The sequence below is a fragment of the Pungitius pungitius genome, chromosome 9 (genome assembly GCF_949316345.1).
Source record: "Pungitius pungitius chromosome 9, fPunPun2.1, whole genome shotgun sequence".
NCBI classification, from domain to species: domain Eukaryota; kingdom Metazoa; phylum Chordata; class Actinopteri; order Perciformes; family Gasterosteidae; genus Pungitius; species Pungitius pungitius.
The window spans coordinates 11,312,682-11,334,287 of NC_084908.1; the positions used below are offsets into that span (position 1 = coordinate 11,312,682).

General features: G+C 43.5%; 1 protein-coding gene and 1 long non-coding RNA gene across 5 annotated transcripts; one reads left to right on the top strand and one right to left on the bottom strand.

Moving 5' to 3' along the window:
- Positions 1–779: 779 nt before the first annotated feature.
- On the bottom strand, positions 780–12,421 carry LOC119217743 (CHRNA7-FAM7A fusion protein-like). Of its 2 annotated transcripts, none has more exons than XM_037471631.2 (6): positions 11,689–11,835; positions 11,464–11,603; positions 4,872–5,066; positions 4,260–4,346; positions 3,413–3,522; positions 780–2,881 (listed from the first exon to the last, which is right to left on the bottom strand). In XM_037471631.2, exons 2-6 carry the CDS (start codon positions 11,597–11,599, stop codon positions 2,444–2,446), a joined length of 966 nt encoding a protein of 321 aa, XP_037327528.2. In that variant the 5' UTR covers positions 11,600–11,603; positions 11,689–11,835; the 3' UTR covers positions 780–2,443. The 2 variants fall into 2 exon arrangements, with proteins under 2 accessions (XP_037327528.2, XP_037327527.2); XM_037471630.2 differs by lacking the exon at positions 11,689–11,835 and adding an exon at positions 11,862–12,421 and having other exon boundaries at positions 781–2,881.
- Positions 12,422–14,105: 1,684 nt separating this feature from the next.
- On the top strand, positions 14,106–21,590 carry LOC134132731 (uncharacterized). 3 transcript variants are annotated; one of them, XR_009956918.1, is made up of 10 exons: positions 14,106–14,601; positions 14,691–14,810; positions 15,173–15,354; positions 15,805–15,981; positions 16,779–16,943; positions 17,468–17,582; positions 17,686–17,809; positions 17,959–18,114; positions 18,486–18,646; positions 20,285–21,590. It is a non-coding gene; the product is annotated as an uncharacterized LOC134132731 (long non-coding RNA). The 3 variants fall into 3 exon arrangements; XR_009956917.1 differs by lacking the exon at positions 20,285–21,590 and having other exon boundaries at positions 18,486–19,774; XR_009956919.1 differs by lacking the exons at positions 15,173–15,354; positions 20,285–21,590 and having other exon boundaries at positions 18,486–19,774.
- Positions 21,591–21,606: the final 16 nt, after the last annotated feature.

Below are 21,606 nucleotides of genomic sequence, written 5' to 3' on the forward strand. Positions count from 1 at the left end.
GACTGCTCGGAGGGGAATGTGTTACCACCTGTACAGCCTACAAGCTACTAGTATTAGACTGCCTGATTAATCCGTCTGATTTTGTGCCGGGTTTAGATCTTTTGAGGGGGCTTACAGTACGTTTCATGAAGAGGTTTCCCTTAAGCTGTTAATGGTGATGAGTTGTCTGGCTTTGTGGGGGCATCATCAGGACATGTTAGTTCAGGTTGTTAAGCTCTTCTATTTTTAATAATCTCACCTTTAAATGACAATAGAAATGGTAAATCTGCAGCAGATGCCAGCAACATACTGTAATTCTACAGCAGTCGTGTGTTAACTTTCACAATCATTTACAGTAAAATCAAGTTGCAGTATGTATGACTGTTTGACAGTCTGGTAAGGAGTTTGTCTAATTTAGATTCTCAGGGTTTTTCTGCAGGCAAAATGATTAATACAACACTCAAAACTAGCAGTTTAAAACAATTAATCTGCAACGCAATTAACCTCAGCTATGTATAATTCTGTGGGTTAAAGGGATCTGCATTATTATACAAATGATGCAACAATCAACAAAATAAATACATTTAAACAAACTTTAATTTGACATGGAACCGTCAGCATAAATTCTGGTACTGTAAAAAGACAATGCACAGAGATTTTGCGTTCAAAATCAAGAGGCTTCTTCCTATTGTAGAGACGTGTGTATTGACAGTGGTGGATTAAAAAAAAAAATATATATATATATATATATATATTATATTAATTGTTGCATGACAGCCACTCAAATGACACTCAAATGATCACATTTCCCTTTTATTTTTCACAAAAAAATATGTACAGTGGACATTTATGTACATCTTTTGAAAGAATGAAGTATACTTAGCAGAGAGGCACAGACCACACAAAAGACTACAAAATACAACACACGTATAAAAAGAAATAGTAAACAGTCATATACTCCGTTTTTAGTGTACTTTGCAATATCAGTAAACAGTTTCACATGTGCAACACATCTATTCAAATCAATTGTATGGTTGCTGCTTCAACATAGCTTTAATTGGTCAATGCAGAATGTCTTTAACCGATAACATCATATTCTCTTTATGCATGTTCAGTGAAGATAATTATGTAATTAATGATATTTGTTCATTTAACATTGAACAGACTCAGTGCCATAAATGCTATTCACATGAAAGAAAATAAATAGACATCTGCATGACTAACAATAGAAATGGGAGAGGTTATTTCACAAAGTATCTACATAGGTTTGTCCAAGTTACACATTCTGTATGTAGAGACATTGTCTCTTCTGTAAATATATACTCTCCAAGATGAAAAACTATTTCTCAATCTATTAAATCACATTCTTACAGCAACCAAGACCCACCGTACAGTATGTTACATCAAAATAACATTCCAAGTATGAGTTTCCTTTTAAAAAGAAATTCATGAAACAGCTTTGTGCTCTTTGTTTATCAGTGCTAGTCTTTTATTCTTCATCTATCATTACACCTGCAGCTTATAATCATCAAATGTGCAAAGACAAATGGACTAGAATAGTCCAACATTTCTCCAGTGAAAAACCCCCCTATTTACCATTTAGACATGTGTGGTATAAATATATATACGAGGTCCCATTCATTCTTGTTGAATATTACCAGAGATTAGATAAGAACGTTTTTGCCTTTCGCTGAGTAAAATAACAAAGCACTCGGCACTACAGAAGGATAGTACCGAATACATCGACACTGGGATGATGTACCTTCCAAATTTGTTTAAACTACTGCAAGACTACGACTTGCATTCATCTTTTTTACTTCATCATCAACAAGACTTATGTAACCAGTGCAGAAGTCACATAAACATCGTCTATAGGAATATGTTTTTGGAAGTTAAATTTGTTGTTGGATCCCTCCAGAAATTACTTCAAGCTATAATAAATGTGAAAGGAGCAGATCTGCAAATGTCTCAAGAATTCATTTTAATGGCAACAGTCACATGTACGCTAAAGAAAAAGGAAATGAGAGGATCAGGGGAAAGAAAGGAAGCGCGCCGAAATTGTGTGAATGGCAAGAAAGAAAAAGTGGTGAATAAGGATCAATTAAATACTTACATATGTAAAAAAAAAGCACTGAGACAATGTCAATACATAGTTGCCCGGGTTATATGACAACCATTTAGATTTTAGTAATGAGTTATTTACTTCATTACTATTTCCATTCCCACATATGTGGTGAATTTATATACAACAAGTAATTGTGTAATCCAGATGCATCTACAATTAATCATACACTAGCTGTGCCTTCGTTTAAAGAGAAAGAGGAAAAGATTGGCTTTGTACTGTGACTTTGAACAACCCCTTTGAAATAACTCAACCTCGTGTGACTTCACATAGTTTTCAGCAGCGAGACGGGTGCGCCACAAAGCTTCCAAAGTCAACTTTGCCTTGTTGACGAGCTCAGCCTTATGTGAAGTCTTTGGACACAGCCTCAATGAAATTGGGAGCCGACATGAGGATAGTGAAGGTGCAGATGATGGAGAAGAGCGAGACGGCCACCAGGCACAACCGATCCACCACTGCCGCTGCAAACTTCCACTCGCTGCAGATCGCTTCTCCCTCGTCCTGCTCCCGAAAGCGCCTGGCGATGTAGTGCACTTCCTCCAGGATCCTCGAAATCTCCGGAACCTGAAGGTTGGCGTTCCCATTGGTCGCGGTTGGCAGGGTGGACGCCTGGCCCGGCACGAAGCTCACCTGGATGCTGCTGGAGCCGGTGTGCTCCGGGGGATGGTGGGAGTTTTTGTAGTCTGGGGGGCAACTGGAACTCACAGTGGTTCGGTTTTCCTCTCCAGGTTTCTTCATGCGGAGAAACCAAGCGCACCAGTTCAGTAGGATCACTCGGACCTGGATGAAGAGACGAGATATGGTGTATAAGTGTAAGACCGGACAGAAGAATAGGAGAGATCAGTGAGTCAGACGCCAAAGTATGAGCAGTAGAATCAAATGACAGCAAGGAAAGAGCTATACAGAAAATCTAAGAACTTTTACCATTCAATCTTACATTTGTTACTGTTTTTTGTAGAGGAAGATCCACATGAGGTGTAGAACTATACTTTGGAGATTGGAGATTTTCCTTATTATTTCATAACTTTATAGTTCAGTTTAACAACTTTTATAATTAGATAAATCTTTCTTAAATTTAGAATTAAATAAAACCCCAATGATAAAAATATACACATATACAACAGCCCGGTTATGAGTACATAGCTACACAGTTGGGTAAAACTGACCTCAGACAGGTAAAATCAAGTGTTGCTATCTCATACACTGTCTACATGGGTATTAAATGTACACATATAAATATGTTGTGTGGATGTGGTTAAGGCTATCACAAAGATGGCAAATCATTGGGTTCAAAAGTCATTGTCAACATACCCATTTGGGCATTTTCCCTCCATGGGGGTTGTGGTGGTGGAACTGCAATACCAGGACGGTTACCACCACAGACAAGCCTACAATCATCATGGTGCTGGCAAAGTACTGGGCTGGAAAGTAGAGGAGCAACTCAGTACTGCACAACGATATCCATTTTTAATAGAAAACATTTAATGTAATGGATCAGTGTTATTTTTAAAGAAATGTTTGTGAATCTACAAACAGAACAAGATGAAACCTGAGAAGCCAGTCAGTCAGTCGGTTGGCTGGTTGGCCAGTAGAGAGTTTAGCCTTTCTAAAACCAAACATCCCAATTTACAAACCAACCCAAACACACACACACACACACACACACACACAAGGTTGCTTGCAGGCATTTGGAGGTCACAGCAGGAACTTATAGATGTAGATGTAGGCGAGAATGCTCCCCGTCCACACACACCTCAATCACTCAAACACATGGTATATTCCCTCTGAAAAATAGAAGACGTTTTTCTTTTTCTAAACTGCTCCATGATAAAGTACAATTGTCAGAGTGAGTGTTAAAGAGTATTTCACCTTGTCTGGAATCCATCAGTTCAGCTTCCCCTGCAATGTGTTAATATGTCCATTCCAATGAATGCAAGATATCGAGCAGCGTTTTGAAATACACCTCTGAAGGTGTTGTGCTCTGAGAACAAGCTTTACATCCCATATCAGCCACCTCTCATGCACCGGACCGTTATTTTCAAAAGACATTTTCAAACTATTCCTGTGTCTCATGTGCGTTTAAACAAGATCATGAGTAAATATCACTTCACTACACAAAATCCCACGGAGCTATAATTGTAGCGGCAGGGTGCCTTACCAATCAGAGGAACGGAGTCTGAAGTGGCAGGCATGATCTCTGCAACCAGTAGCATGAACACCGTGAGAGACAGCAGCACTGTGATGCCTGCAGGAGGACAGCGGAGCAGAAGCACAGAGGAACAACTCTTTCATCACATCTCGTTTTCTCTTAAATGGTGACTTGAGAACACTCAAAGTAAATGTAGCTAGTTGCTTCAAAATAGGAAAAAAACAGCTGTAGATTTATTTTGGAATCTTAACTCTCTGTTCTACACTCAAGGGATTACTTGCAGTCATATATTTACACTGACACTGTCTCGCTGAATGTCATTTTGAAAGCAGCTGACATTTTCAGGTCCAGGTGATGAACCTCTTTTTTAATGAGGAACTTGTATTTCTCTGCTAATGAATAAGATCCAACTATTAATGCAAATTCACTGCCAAAATGTCAACATTAGCTAAGAGTAATTACAAATAAATGGGTTTGCACCAGCGAGCCGAGATCAGCAATGTAAGGGAAAGAAATACTTAGAATTATGACTTGTTGTCCCTCTGTGTTAGCGTGGGAGAATGTGTGTGTGTGTGTGTGTGTGTGTGCGCGTGTGCGTGTGCGTGTGCATGTGCCCTGTACCTAGGGAGATCTTCTCTCCAGAGTCAGCAGGGAGCAGGAAGACCAGCAGGGCCAGACCAGAGATGAGCACACAGGGGATGAGCAGGTTGAGGCCGTAGTAAAGCGTCCTGCGGCGCATAGTGACAGTGAATGTCACATCTGGATATGGCTCCTTACAGCAGTCGTAGTACAGCTCATTCCGTTTAGCCGGCACACCTGAGGGGAACAATATAAAGCGAGTTGTACGCACATGGCTATGAAATAATGGTTTGGCTCTTCTGCTTAGGTGAAGAAGAAGGCTGTGAATGTGCAGCTGTGGGTACTGATGAGTGCTGGTAGAGACCACCAATCAATGGTCATTATTTGTTTCGCATTACTGGTACCATTAAATATGGTGCAAAGGTAAAGTCGTGCACTTTTGGAATCCTTTGAATATTAAGAAAAAATGTGAGTCAAAGAGGTAAAATGTGATTAATAATCCTTTGCCATGGTTATACCACAATGTCTCAGTTTCTCTGTGATCACTCAAAGAAGCCACTAAATCTACATGTTCTTTATGTTTTGCGTCTATGTGGAGATGCAGCTTATTGCTGAAAAAAATGGAGGTCACTGTAGATAGCTGTACTGTTTGACCCTCAGGTGTTACCGTAGTAGAAGTGGTTCTCGCGGGATTTGCGGTGTGTTATTGTTAGGTGGTTAGCGGTAACGCAACCGGGAATGTTCTTGGTATCGAACTGTGGTCACAAATAAAGAAGGTTCCAACTCCATTTCGATGCTTTATTACACAAGGCAACATGGTGTCAGAAGTGGGATATCCATCCAGACGACATCTCTCGGATTACTTCGTTTCTAGGAAGTAGCCTACGTCGACTTTGAAATCTCGACCGCGGTAAGCGACAGCGTCGAAATGGCCGATGGATTCAGACGTCCGGACCCTCTCGTTTTTGACGAGAATGTGGCAGAGCACTGGCGCAAGTTTGAACGAGAATATGATATTTTCATTGCCGCCGCACACAGCGATAAACCTGCCCGAACGAGAGCGTATATTCTCCTAAACCTCGCAGGACCAGAGGCCATAGAGAGGGAGCGGTCATTCACATATGCGCCCGCGGTACTAGGAGAAGACAACAACGTGGCTGTTCCAGAAGAATCCAGAGAGGACCCCGAGTGTCTGAAAAAAAAGTTTAAGGAAATATGCAACCCAGAAACGAACGTGATAATGGAGAGGCACAACTTCAACACCAGACACCAAAAACCTGGCGAATCAATTGAGGCATATGTGAGTACACTGAGAAATCAGGCTAAAAACTGCAATTTTGGTGCACTAGAAAACGAACTGATACGAGACAGATTGGTCTGTGGAATTAGTAGAGACGATGCCAGACGCACGCTACTAAGAGAGACTGACTTAACACTGTCCAAAGCAATACGCATCTGCCAAATTAGCGAACTCACCGAGAAACACAGCAAAACCCTCTCCGCGCCAAAAACAACTGCCAGTGTGGATGCTGTACAAATAAAACACAAAGTCTTCAGCAAAATGAAGCGCACTCTGAAAGCGAATTCATCAGTCTTCAGCTGCCGAAATTGTGGGGGAACTCATCCAGCAAACCGTGACCAGTGTCCAGCTTTTGGCCAACAGTGCCACAACTGCGGGAAGCAGAACCACTTCAAGAGCCAATGCAGGTCTGCCAAGTCGAGCAGACCAAACAGACCGGTGAACCAGCTATATGCCGAAACAGACTCCGGCAGTGACAGTGAAGACACATTCACCATTGAAGGTTTGTCCTTGCATGATGATGAAAAGGAAATTGACAAGGAAGGACACTGCTTCGTTACTGTTAATGACAGACAACTAAACCTGAAAGTGGATACAGGAGCAAAATGTAACGTTATGTCCCTAAAAACATACAGACTTTTCAGCCACACTGAAGAACTGCACACGCCAATTAAGCAGGTGAATCTTGTAGCATTTGGCGGATCCACGATCAAACCAATTGGCACAGTGACATTACCATGCAAGCTAAATGGACAGCTCTACAACCTACAGTTTCAGGTGGTGAAAGAAAATGTTCACTCCATCCTTGGCCTACAGGACAGCTTACATATGAAGCTGGTCACCTTCAGCAGTGAGGTATTCCATTTAGACTGTGTTAAGGATCACATTCTGTCACAAAAAATGTTTCAGGAATATGCAGATCTCTTCAAGGATGAAGTCGGTGATTTACCTGTAACCTACTCAATGAAGGTAGATCCAAAGATAACACCGGTCGTCAGCCCTCCACGTCGTATCCCAGCTGCAATGCAAAAGAAAGTGGAACAAGAGCTCCAAAGAATGCAATCTCTGGGAGTGATTGAACCGGTGGAGGAGCCCACAGAATGGGTTTCGAATTTGGTGGCCACACATAAGAAAGAGACTGGTGACGTGCGCATCTGCATAGACCCCAGAAACCTAAACAAAGCCCTCATGCGCCCTCACCATCCTATGCGCACGGTGGAGGAAGTTGCCGCTCAAATGTCAGGTGCCGCCATCTTTTCCGTCCTTGATGCTAAAAGCTCCTTCTGGCAAGTTAAACTGGATGATGCCTCATCCCTCCGCACAACATTCACAACTCCGTATGGCCGATTCAAGTTCTTAAAGATGCCGTTTGGAATTAGTACAGCCTCAGAAGTATTTCAAAGGGCCATGGAACAAATCTTTGCAGGATATCCATGTGCTGTAATCGTGGACGACATCATCGTGGGCGGAAAAGACCCTGAGGAGCACGAAAGAAACCTGAAAAAGGTACTGGATCGTGCCAGACAGGTGAAACTGAGACTGAATCCCAGTAAATGTAAGTTTGGACTCAACGAGGTGAGCTATGTTGGGCACACATTCACAGATAAAGGACTGAAAGCAGACCCTAAGAAAATAAAAGCAATCAGTGAAATACCACCCCCAGAGGACAAGCCGGCTCTTCAGCGCTTTCTAGGAATGGTGAACTACTTGGGCAAAATCATTCCAAACCTAAGTGACCTTTCCACACCACTACGTCAGCTGCTTCACAAAGAAGTGGTGTGGAATTGGACGGAGCATCAACAGAATGCTTTTGACAGACTCAAGACCTGCATCAGCAGCCCACCTGTACTCCATTACTACGATGTGAGGCAAACCGTAACACTCACCTGCGATGCCTCACAATATGGTTTAGGGGCTGCTTGCCTCCAAGAGGGGAATCCTGTGGCATACGCGTCTCGTACGCTGACCCAAACGGAGACGAGATATGCACAAATCGAAAAGGAACTCCTAGCGGTGGTCTTCGCCTGCTACAAGTTCTATGACTACATCTATGGCAAGCCCGTTGTGATTGAGACTGACCACCAGCCCTCGGTCACCATTCACAACAAGCCATTTCACACCATCCCAGCTCGGCTGCAACGCATGATGTTACAGTTGCAAAAATTCGACCTGACTCTCACCTACAAAAAGGGAAAGCATCTCTACCTAGCCGACACCCTTTCCCGTGCACCAAGATGCAACGCCAGTCCCCGGAAGGAAGAACGGCCAGAGTTTGAGGTGATGACAGTTCAACTTATATCCCCTCGGCGTCTTGAGGAACTTCGTCAACACACCGCTGCAGACACTATGTTGCAGAAACTCACCTGTTTTATTCAGCGGGGCTGGCCAAGGCGTCCATGCAGCGTACCTACAGAGGTGAGACCATTTTTCAGTTTCCGTGATTAACTCACCGTCGAAGACAGGATCATTATGAAAGGACACCGGGCAGTCGTGCCCGCTGCACTTCACTCAGAATACCTGAAGGTGCTCCACATGGGACACCCAGGAGTTGAGTCCACAAAGAAAAGGGCAAGGGAAAGTGTCTTCTGGCCATCTTTAAATGAGGACATTCAGGCTGCCACTATGGCATGCGGCGTCTGTAACAGCCTGAGGTCCCATCAACAAAAAGAGCCGCTAAAATTGCACACAGTCCCAGACCTCCCCTGGTCTCTTGTCGCCACAGACATATTTGAATGGAAGAACCATCATTATCTCGTACTTGTTGATTCATATTCAGGCTGGTTTGAAATTGACCAGCTCAGCAGCCTGTCATCTCTGACTGTCATCAATAAGCTAAAGCGTCACTTCTCAGTCCACGGCATACCACAGAAGCTGTACTCAGACAATGGCACTCAGTATACCAGCCAGGCTTTCCATGACTTTGCCCGATCTTGGGATTTTCAGCATGTGACGAGCAGTCCAGAGTATCCACAGTCCAATGGACTCAGTGAGAGGGCCGTAAGGAGTGCAAAGAAACTGTTGGAGACCACAGAGCGAGATGGGACGGATTTCTACCTGAATCTGCTTGGCATACGCAACATGCCCCGTGACAACATCCTGGGCTCACCTGCACAAAGGTTGTTGTCCCGTCGCACTCGAACCATCCTGCCCATCTGCAAACAATTACTAAAACCGGCCGCAAGAACCCCAACCAGCATCAAAGCACAATTAACAAAGAAGCGGCAAACACAAAAACACTACTACGACAAGACCAGCAAACTACTACGACCCCTGAGACCAAACCAGGTGGTAAGACTCCAAACCAAAAAGGGACATGATAAAGTGGGAATTGTGAGGCGGAAGTGTGATGAGCCACGCTCGTACGTGGTAGATTCGGAAGGGAAGGAATATAGGCGTAACCGACGCCACATCCTGCCAGTGATGGAGCCACAACCTCCAAAGAGCGCCACAGATGAGGATGAACCGAGCACTACGGGTTACACACTTGACCCTGACATGGACAAAATAAAAGGGACTGAAAGAACTGAACAAACACCAGCAGAACAGTGTCACAGACAATTAAGTCCAGAAACCCCCCCCACTAGTGCATCCCAGCAAGGCGTGGAGTCCCAACAATGCGTCGAACCGCAGGCCAAAAGCCCAGATCAAGTTGCTACCTCCTTGTATCTCACTAGGTATGGAGGAGCCTCTAGGCCAAATAGAAAATACCTGAACTGATATAGCTGCTTAAGCTCATGCTATACAAAATGTTATAAATAATACTTAGTTCTTTGTGATCCACATGATGTCTTATTCTGTTGACAATGCACATGGTTGCGGGCCACTCAGTTACTTTTAAGCAACCCTGATCATATCTACATCTCTGTTATAAAACTGCTGTTGTTGCAGAAGTGTGTAACTTTATTTTCTCATGTTCTGGATGAGGAAATTGCTGAGTTTCGACTGAAACAACTGCTGTGGGACTGTCTAGAGAAATGGGACTCTTTATCAGATGAATGGACGGAGGTGAGTAGTACTCAACACACTGTATCTATAGGTCTAGACACGTTTATGCACAGACACCTTTTCAGCTTTTCCTCTTTCCTTCTTTTAAGTTTGACTGTGTCCTTCCATTTACACCCATCCACAGAGCACTCTTGATGTGCTTGATCTTGAGCAGTTCAGCTCACAGGTCACAACATATAGCAAATACGTCAACCAGCTGGAAAATGGCCTGCCACTCAACAACGTTGTGCCAATTCTTAAGGAGAAGGTCGAAGTCACAAAAGAGAGGGTGGGTTGTATTGTGTATAGTGTGTGGCATCAATAAAAAAAATCATTTTAGCATGCTATCGAACAAAGCCACGTTAAAATATGGACTTCAATAATTGAAGTTGTTGACTACATCTTTATGACGCCATCTAGATAATGTTCATGTTTTTCCCTCAGCTACATGTGATCACTGCTCTACTTAACCCAAATATGAAGCCAGAACACTGGAAGACACTGGAGTCTGTAATGGGGATCCCCCTAAATAAAGAGGAGCTTTCCATGGTTGCTTTGGAGGAGCTCAACATCTTCTCTTATGGCATGGAGATACAGGAGGTAGTAACACGTGCTTAAAGCCTACAGAATTACCTTCTCTTTCTATAGTTGTGGCACTACTGTTACTGATGAGTATTGAAGTTATTACAAGAATCTGTTCCTTCTTTTTCACTTTGGTGGTCCATGTGGACCAAACAATGGCGTTTCTGAGACGGCCTTTAGAAAATATTTCATTTTACTGCAGCAGGCTTCCTTGTAGTTTCTTTAAGTTGGAAAAAGTACAAATAATCTAACCTATACCTCGTGAAGAAGTGGTGTTTTTTTGTATTTTGACCTCAAAGGGAGATCCAGAATGGAAGTTCACAATCTGCTTATTCTTATTATCTTGTTTGTGTATCTTATCTGGCTTGGATAAACAGGATTAACACCTCTTGACTTTTAGGTGTCAGGGCAGGCTTCGGGAGAGGCATCAGTGGAGCGCATTATTACAAAGGTTTGTGGAAAAGCAACTAACTTCCAGCTACTCGGATGTGCATATGCAATAGTGGTGTACACTCTACCTTGATGCCTGTTGAATATTATTTGTTTGAAATTATGAGATTGTGGTGGCGGGGTGTGGTCAGCTCAGCTGCAGGAGAGAGAGCGGGGGAGTGGTTCAGGGAATGGTGCCGGCAGGTAATTAGCACAGCCGGGCAACATCATGACTGATTGTCTCCCCTAAAAAACAGTGAGCAGGACTCTGATGAGGGAGCGAGACTGAAGTGGCGACGCCAACCTAAGACTAAATAAAGCATTTTTGCTTAGCGGTACCGTGTGTCTGTGCCTTCTTCTTGACGACCGCGGCGGTGGTAGCTCCAGCTGTCCGGCTGTAGTAGCTGAGAGAGAGTAGCTGGGACCAGAGGTCCCAAAGTCCACCAATCCGACCCGGCTCCGTTTCGACGCTCATCTCTCTGTGATTGCAAGACCAGTTTAATTATGTGTTCTCCCTCCTTTCAGGTCGCACGGATCTCATAGCACATCACGTTGAGATGTTACCGGACAAAAGAGGAAAATTGAGGGAATTGGCTGCTATGCTGGCGATGGGCGTAATAGAGGAGTCCAACAGTGCCTGGTGCAGCCACATCGTTCTGGTCACCAACAAGGATGGCTTCATAAGGTTCTGTGTAGACTATCGCAGGGTGAACGCTGTGTCACGGTTTGATGCATACCCGATCCCCCGGGTCGACGAACTCCTGGACCGATTGGGCACCGCGTCACTGGATTTGACCAGGGGCTACTGGCAGACTCCCTTGTCGCCAGAGTCCAGGAAAAAACATCTTTCTCTACTCCGTTTGGGTTATACCAATTCACAACGCTTCCCTTTGGGCTGGTTGGTGCCCCGGGCCTTTTTCCAACGCCTCATGGACCAGGCGCTGCGTCCGCATGCTGCGTATGCTGCCGCCTACCTGGATGATGTCATCAAATACAGCACCACGTGGGCGGAGCATATGCGGCGGGTCAGCGCGGTGCTGGAGTCCCTGAGGCAGGCCGGCTCGCTGCCAACCGAGGAAGTGTGCAGTTGGGCGGAGGGAGGTACGGTATCTGTCTCCGTGTACCTTTTGATCGTCTCTTTTACCGTAAAAACCAGAAAACCAAAACACTCGTTTCTCGTTTTTCGTTTCTAATCCAAAACGGTAAAACGGAAGTCGGCGGCCGTTTTCTCGTTTTTCGTTTAGAACCAAAAAACGAGACCAACTGACAACTTTTCACTCCGTTTATCCCTTTTGTGTGTTTTTCCATAAAACAAATATACGAAGCGTAGCCGCTAAACCGGAAGTACGTAGATTTTCACAGTAAAATCCACGCAACTGTCTGCAATGACAGCGGTTACCAGGTTAACATGAGGAGAAAAGTTCATTAATGGAGATAAATATATAATCCTGGTCCGACGGGATATGTGCAACAGAAGTTGACTACACTCGTTGCTCTTGGCTCTGATATTTATGTTCCAAGCATTGTGTCGCTTCAGTGACCGCAGAGAGACACGTTAGTTCAATGAGACGCAGAGTAAACGGGTTCACATCTCCAACAGTATGTGGCAGAATACGTGTATTTAAACCATAGATTTATCTAGGTCACATACGATCTAGGTCACGAACTCGCGGCCCGCCGCCGGTGTCCGGCTGTACGTCCAGTGCGGTCCGCCACCGGAGTGCGTGGGTCCGTACAGTTCGCCCCCCCCACCGTTCGCGCCGATCGTCAGTGGCCCGCGTGCGGTGGAACTGTATCTGGCCCGAACCTGACATTAGTTTAACACTCCTAATCTAGGTTATTACAGATGTTTTTGATGCTGTTTATTTCATGTGATTTTTAGGGTTATTTTGATTCATCTTGTTATATTTATATCACGAAAGAGGGAACGTGTGTTGTTTATTAAGCAATAAATAATGACAGTTATGGTCAGGGTTAGACTAGAGAAGTCTGGATCATTAATTCGAACGCGGGCCACCGACGATCGGAGCGAAGGGCTGACGGAGGCGGGGGGGGCGAACTGTACGCAATCACTCCGGTGGCGGACCGCACTGGACGTGCAGCCAGACACCGGCGGCGGAGTTCGACATATGTGACCTGGATAAATCTATGGTTTAAATACACGTATTCTGCCATATACTGTTGGAGATGCGAACACGTTCACTTTGCGTCTCACTGAAGCAACACAATCTGTGGACAATAAATATCAGAACCAAGAGCTGCGAGTCAACTACTGCTGCTAACACATCCCGTCGGACCCGGATTATTTATTTATATCCATTAATGAACTTTTCTCCTCACGTTAACCTGGTAACCACTGTCATTGCAGACAGTTGCGTGGATTTTACTGTGAAAATCTACGTACTTCCGGTTTAGCGGCTACGCTTCGTATATTCGTTTTATGGAAAAACACACAAAAGGGATAAACTGAGTGAAAAGTTGGACTGGACGGAGCAATGCCAGTGAGCGGTTGAGGCGGTGAAACAGGCTCTCTGTGGGGAACCACTGCTCCAACACATAACTTTTCTCTCCCTTTTATCTTGCAGACTGATCCATCGAACAGAGGGCTGGGGGCGGTTTTGTCCCAGCAGGTGCAGGGGGTGGGCCGCCCGGTCCTCTACATCAGGCGGAAACTATCCGAGAGAGAGGCCAGGTACAGTATGGTTGAGAAGGAGTGCCTGGCCATCCTGTGGGCGACTCCCTGCGCTACTACCTCCTGGGACACCAACTCACCCTCTGTTCGCCTCGCCCCAATGGATCCACCGCATGAAGGATACTAACGCCCGGATCACTCGGTGGGATCTGGCTCTACAGCTGTTTAACTTCAAGGTGGTCCATAGGCCGGGGGCGCAGATGGTCATGGCTGACTCCCTCTCTCGCCCACAGGAGGGAGAGGGGGGTGGGGGGAGTTGGCCCAAGTCAGGCGGTGGGGGTGTGTGGTGGCGGGGTGTGGTTAGCTCATCTGCCGAGGGGAGAGCGGTTCAGGGAACGGTGCCGGCAGGTAAGGTAAGGTAGCACAACTGGGCAACATCATGACTGATTTTCTCCCCTTAAAACAGTGAGCAGGACTCGAATGGGGGAGAGAGACTGAAGCAGGTCCTCAGGGGCAAGGGAGCGGACATTAGGAAAATATTTGTGTTATTGTAGCTAACAATGGTTTACAGAGCTGATTGTTTTTATATGGGGCAATTTGGAATAAGTGAATATGGGATAAAGTGGCATATATCTATATATAATAGTAGCCAATTAAATGCAATCACCAGGTTTTCTTTTTCTGTTAATCCTTGCTTCCACCGTGCAGCTATTTAAAACTTTAACGTAGACCATTACCCTTTACCCCGTCAATGAGCCATGTAGGTGGAGGAGGTTTGGAGGAATACAGAGTTCACTGTGCCGTCTCATGGGGAATCTAAAGAGGGAGCCACAGAGGATATCCAGGTGGTAGCATGCAGTACACACACAGTCTTTAAAGCACACTAGTAGTGTTTCAGTACTAATGTGTATGTTATTTTTGTTTTACTCGAAAGGTACTCTTGGATGACGGCATCATAAATGTAGGCACGTTGTCATCTTCTCGCTACGTAGCTCCCGTCAAGTACAGGGTGCACAAATGGCTGAGACAGCTGACCCCCTTCAACCAAACCCTGGTAAAGGTTTTCAAAAGAACAGAACTGAGTGATCTTGAATTTGGCCACAAGTGACTCTTCTCTAGATAGTAGTGGCTTTTCTCCAAACAAATTGCAGATTTGGTCTCAAATGTTAAACAGTAGCGCTCCCTAGTGGCTTCAGACGAGCATACGAAGTACTTGCAAAATATATTTTGCTTTCATAATATTTAACAAGTGCTATATTCATGTTGGATATATACCTTGGAGTAAACTAATCCAAGGTATCATAATTGGCCGTTACTGCTTAATTTTCCTTTCTGTCTTCTGCTCACATTGTTCCGACTGCTCCCTACCCCACCATTAATTCTTTTCTTACTCTTCTCTCCCACTATCCTTACCAGGATGAGTGGCTTACATGACAAAGAAACTGGCTTTATCTACAGAGTATATTTTGTGGCCCCAGACATCAAAAGGCAGCTTCCTGCTGAGTCCAAAATGTTTCAAAAGGTGGACAAATCATGGAAGGAGATAATGGCAAGGGCCAATACGAGGCCTAATGCCCTTGAAGCAGCCACACAGCCCGGTGGGTAGCCTTAAAGCATTGTTGGAAAAATAGGACATGGTAGGGCAGTCAGATTCACAAACTTTCCTGTGCACTCCAATTATGTGATGCAGATCTGTTGGAGACTTTTCAAAAACACAACACTCTTCTGGATGAGATACAGAAGTGTGGAAGACTACCTGGAGTCCAAGAGAGTCATTTTTTCCAGATATAAATACATGCTCTTTTACATACTAAAACAGAGCTTCTAAATCATACTACATCTTCTTAATCCTCTCCTGCTTTTTGCCCCTTGTGCAAAAACTCCATTTAAAATGCATCAAATATGATCCTTTGGATGGTCTCTCTTGAAAGCATATAGTTGTTTCTTCACCTCTCTTCCAAAAACACTGGTTGAAAAATTCTATAATCTTGAATCTGGCGTGTTGTGTTAAATGCTCTGGTACTCTTATAGCTTCTCTATCCTCACAGGTTCATCTTATCTAATGACGAGCTGCTGAAGATCTTGGCCCAGACAAGAAACCCCCAAGCAGTGCAGCCTCACCTTCGGAAGTGTTTTGATGCCATTACCCGACTAGAGTTTGCTTTGCTACCCAAATCCTCTGGGACCAAGACATCCTGTACATGGTTTCCCCTGATCGAGAGAAGGTCAGGTTTGAGCAACCTCAACACAGTTTAGTCATCCTGCTCTTTTATATAAGTTGTTATTACCTTGCTGAGAGCATAAGTGAATTTTACTTGTATGCATATACTACATTCCTTGGTGTATAAACTGTGACAATAGTGAACACTGTCAACCATCTTAAATGACCCCCATCTTGCCCTACCTGGCAGCCCTATGTCAGTGCAATAATAAAGCAAGTTATCAAATGACGCCAAAACTCTTGTAAGCAGTAATTCTGAAATTAATCAATTATAGTATTTGTTGAGAATTGGTTGGTTTGAGAATTGAAGTATTTGTCCTGCACTCAACTCATCCAAAAAGGTTAAGATTTCTTATTACTCAAATGAAGACTAGATTGTCCTATCTTGTAATAACAAGGCAATCATTGTGATATTATTGTGTTTGATGCCTCAAAGTCTGTAGGAAGGATGATGAATAATTATTTAAGTAGGGTAGCAGATTTCCTTGCACTGATTGCAGTTGCTAGCTATATTACACATCCTCCTTGACTGATTGTCTCATTGTAGCTGATGTTGTGCTTTTCAGTCACCTGGTAGTCTATTGTGTTTTTTTTTTAAGTCACTTTATGTTTCTCTGTGGTCTTTTAGATTCTATTGTTGGTTGGTATGTGGCTTCTTGAGTGACGCCTGTGCCTATCATGACCGCAAAGGGCTTCCTTGTTGCCATTCCCGTCCAATAATCAAATGAAAGGAGTGTGAATTAACACAGGACTCACAGTGAGCCCTGAAAACTGATGTTGTTCTTCTGTTTGTAATTTTAGGTGGCTTCGACTAAAGGTCTTAAGGTACAAGGCACTGTGGAGGATTGGCCTTGCAAGGTGGAGGAGGCTATGTTCAACTCGTTGCGCTCCCTCAGTAAGGCTGCCATCGCTGACTACCAGGTGAAGTCTAGAGAGGGATGGATGCTGGCCGGACATCCATCGCAGGTACACAGACACACACACACAAACTGAAACATGACTTTTTATATTTTTGGAATAAATGACAGATACCTGAGGTATACTTTGTTGAGTATAACTCTCCTTGGGTTTGTATCTAAAAAATATTAATTCGTTTCACAATTGTTACCAATACATCTCAGGTTTACAGATATTTGTTTTCCTAACCATCAAAATTGTCGCTTCCTCTCAGAAATGTATATATTAAAGTTTCAGTGTGTATAAATAGGTGGCATCTCGCATTAGGGTAACAGATTGATTTGAACTGAATGTCCCTCCGCTTACTCCTCTCTTACCGGTGAGCCGTTGAGTGCAAAACCCCTTACTTGTTTTGCATTGAATTATCTGTTTGGGACTAGTGTTGAAACCTGGCTTTGCAACACTGTAGACTCCATGAAGACGTCCCGCTCCAATGTTACACACTGGTCCTTTCTATCATTTCAGGTGGACACTTTAATCCCACTCCATTTTAATGCTGTGATTTAACTTCAGTTTGTCTGTGCGTCCACCAGGTGGTGCTGACCATCTCACGGTTGATGTGGTACAAAGAGATGGACGCTTGGCTGGATGGAGACCACGACCACTTAGCTGCCTCGCAGGAATTCAAACTAACTAACTAACTTTGATGTAAACCACACAAATTTACTGCTACCTTCTGAAAAAAACTAATCAATTTTATTTTGTCATTTAAGATTATTATTAATACGTCTTTCTTTTCTGTGTATTCCAGAGGGTGAATGCCTTGGCGGCATTGATTCGTAATATCATCACTTAGGCCCATCATAATCATATAAGCCCTCATCACCATCGATGTCCATGCCAGAGATAAAGTCATAGATGTAGTCCGCCAGAAGGTACAAGAATACAAACACACACACAGAAACCATCAATGAGTTTATATCACTTCCTGTCCTGGACTTTTTCACAATAGGTCCAAAGTTAATAAAGGTGATGAGAAAATGTTTAATACAACTCACTAAGTAACTTGATTTCTCTATTTTAGGTGGACAACAGGGATAACTTTGAATGGCAGACGCAGTTGCGCTACTATTGGGACCTGGACCAGGACAACTGTGTTGCCAAAATGGCCCTGTCCACTTCCATTTACGGCTATGAATATCTGGGAGCCTGTCCTAGACTGGTTATAACATATCTTATGGTAACACATGAATACACATTCATTCTCTGGCACACCTGTCTTGTACTGTACTAACATTAGTTATAAATATGTACAACACAAACTCTTTTATGCATAATGTTGGATACAACTACACTGAAGTCACACATTTCTTATCCTCAGTTTCAAAAGCCTTCATCATTTTACCTCATTCCGATTGTTTGTGAACCTGCAAACACACAAACAACCAAGCCACAAGCTACAAAACCACTAGATGGAGCTAATAGTGTGACCTATACAATGTGTGTCCAAGAGTAGTTAGAAAGCAGTGAGAAATGACAATGGGACACACAAATGCTGCATATTGTTTGTCACAATTACTCGATTTGCCTTCTATTGCTCACCCTGCCCAGGACCTTTGCTATTTGTGCCTGATGGGGGCTCTCCAATTAGACCTTGGAGGAGCACCAGCCGGGCCAGCAGGACCGGCAAAACAGAAACCACCAAGGACTTGGCTACGGCCCTGGCAGTTCAATGTGTGGTCTTTAACTGCTAGGATGGACTTGACTACAAGGTCAGCCTTGACACACACTGTTTTCATCTATAATGCTCATACTTGTTCTGTCTATTTTCATTACTGGTTGAATCACTCTGTTTTTAATCATTTCTTCCTTAATTTGTTCCCCTGCACCTCTTCGCTTACATGTGACTCGGCAATGATTCTCCTATTTTTTACAGTCAATATAACATGAATGAGCTCAGGAATGCTTGATCTCAATCCAACTGTACCTGCTAACTGATATCGTTAGATGGCACTATTACAAAAGCAGTTAAAAGAGTTAAAAGTGCAGATGCTCATTTGTGTCATAAGTCAGTTGCAAGCAATAGTTTAATAAAAGGTTTTGGTGTGCTTTTTTGTTTTGGTTTGTTACATTAACCATGTAATAAACATTCATTGTTTCATATGCAAATAAAAGGGATGATATCACTTTCACACTCATAGAGGATCTTATAATTACATTATTACTTGTTTCTTTTTACAGTTTATATGTCTGATTTAATTTATGATGATCAGTTTTTTTCATTATGGATTGACTATATTTTATGTTATCAAGTTCCAATCTTTAGATGGGGACCTTGAGACACATTGTGCATTTCAATGTAATGTTAAATGGTACTTTCTTGCAGTGCATCAAGGTTGGAGCAACAAGTAGCCGGTCTAGATTCAGATACTCTGCTCTATCATGGCTGAAGTTTAGTTTAGTCGCTTTTTCTTTCTTTCTTTCTCACATTTCTGTCTTCCAGATGAGCTATTGAGCTTTGGTTTTCTGTGATTTTTACCAGAACATATAATTAGAAATCACATTAAATGGCCGCTTGTTCCCCACCATGAAGGCTTTGGGTGGGTTTCTGCATATGCAGTATGTTTTACTATATTCACATTTTAATCCATAATTGAGGTATTTTCTACTCACTGCGATATCAGGAAAATAAATAGTATTTCTTGCTTTCCACTATGGAAGGTTATTGCTGCTTTATTTTGGAGGGGTGCAGTGTTGATATCCCAATTAAATGCATCAAAATGTATTGTGTTGTTAACCAATAGAATTTCCAATGTTGAGAAAATCCCCATATCTCCATATATATATATATATATGCCGGCCGGCAGGATTGCTCTTGCCTTTGCAAACGCAGCGCTTATACTTGACCTGTGATCTGACGAATATATCTATCAGAACGAGAGAAGTTGTTTGGCTGAATTCTTCCAGAAGTCCCCATCCAGGCTTCCAATTTTTGAACACGTGCCTCTGATGCGTTCGCTCCTTCTCTTTTTAAATGATCTAACATATTCAGTGCTAGAAATTCAATCACCTTTTTCTTTCAAAACCCGATGACACAGATTTACTTACATACCTAAGTCAGATGAGAGCACACAAAGATTTCATTACTGTCAAAGGCACTTTAGGATTGTACCTCATCTTCTATATATCCATACCTGGATCTTTTTCCAAAAGATCTTGGTTCTGTCATAGAAGCCTAAAAGGCCTGGAATTGACGCAAGAGTTTAATAGGGAGCCATATTCGTCCAATTTAGGCATATTCAGGTCATCCACAAAGACCACTCACTTCTTGTTACCAGGAGCACCTAAAGGAAGGGAAAATGAAAAAGACCTGCGAGTCAATACCCATCATGTTTTTACTTTTTCTCCAGTTTGGGCTCAATAATTTCCTGAGTGCGGGCGGATGAGGTCTGAGCCGAGAAGTTAATGCAGACTGGGAGGCATCCTGCCCTTTCCTGAATACCGTTCAGAAGGCCCCGAGCCACCACTGACTGTAAGGATGGATGCAAAAATACTTTTTAAATCAATACCCAGGTATGCACTTAATTCTGTAATGGCCTCGTTGACAAAATGAGAACCATTGTTGCTTGATATTTTGGCCGGAATGCCCCATCGAGGAATGATTTCAGAAATCAGGGCCTTGGCCACTGTTGCAGCGGTTTGTTTGCTAGATGGAAAAACCTCAACCCACTTGGAAAACATGTCTACCATCACCAGACAAGGTTTCTTACCTTCAGATGGAGATAACTCCACAAAATCCATCATAATGTGCTCAAATGGGCGGGTTGGTGGTGGGTGTGCAGCCTGGCTGGACACGCCGACGGGCCTGCCTACATTGTGAGTAGAACAGGTGACACATGCAGAACAAAATTGTTGTGCATGTGCTGTGAACCCTTTTGTAAACCACGTCTCATTAAGTGCACGTAACATTCCACCTTTTGACACATGGTCTAACCCATGAGTCAACTTAGCATAATGGGCAGATACTGATACTATGATACTATCTATCACATTCAGAACAGACAACAGAGCCTCAGCCGACACTTGAATTTCAGTGTACGTTTATGCTGATATTTACGGTATTGAGCAAGTAACCGGACCAAACTTTGAGAAATGGTACCGTAAATGTCAGCATAAACGTGCACTAAATTTCAAGTGTCGCCTGAGTTGACCGCAGTCTAGAGCTGCCGAAGTGGGAACCGCAAGCCCTAGTATTTCCAAAAAACCCTCAATATGTGTCAAAATAGTATCCGCAGATAACCCATGTTGATCGATTTGATCCGCTAATGCTAGCATGCTATCTCGGAGCCCACCGATGTCTTCCATTATGTCAACACTCTCACGTTCCTTAGCCAGCCTTTTTTGCACACGTCTCTGTTGTCTGTTCTGACTGTGATAGATAGCCACGTCCCCTGATTTGCATATAAGAAAGTGAAATGAAATACTGTGTCATTGTGCATTACCGTGTCATTATGCATTACCGTGTAGTCGATTGATGGGGTGGGGTCGTTAGTTGGGGACAGAGGAAGAAAGTATGAGACAAAGTAGTGATCAGATACATGCAGTGGAGTTACAGTGAGGTTAGTTGTAGCGCACTCTTCAGTGTTCCTAGTAAGATGTAGTCAAGGTGATTGCCAGCTTTGTGAGTATTTGTGGGAAACCGGAGAACCAGGAGAAAAACCCACGCAGCTGG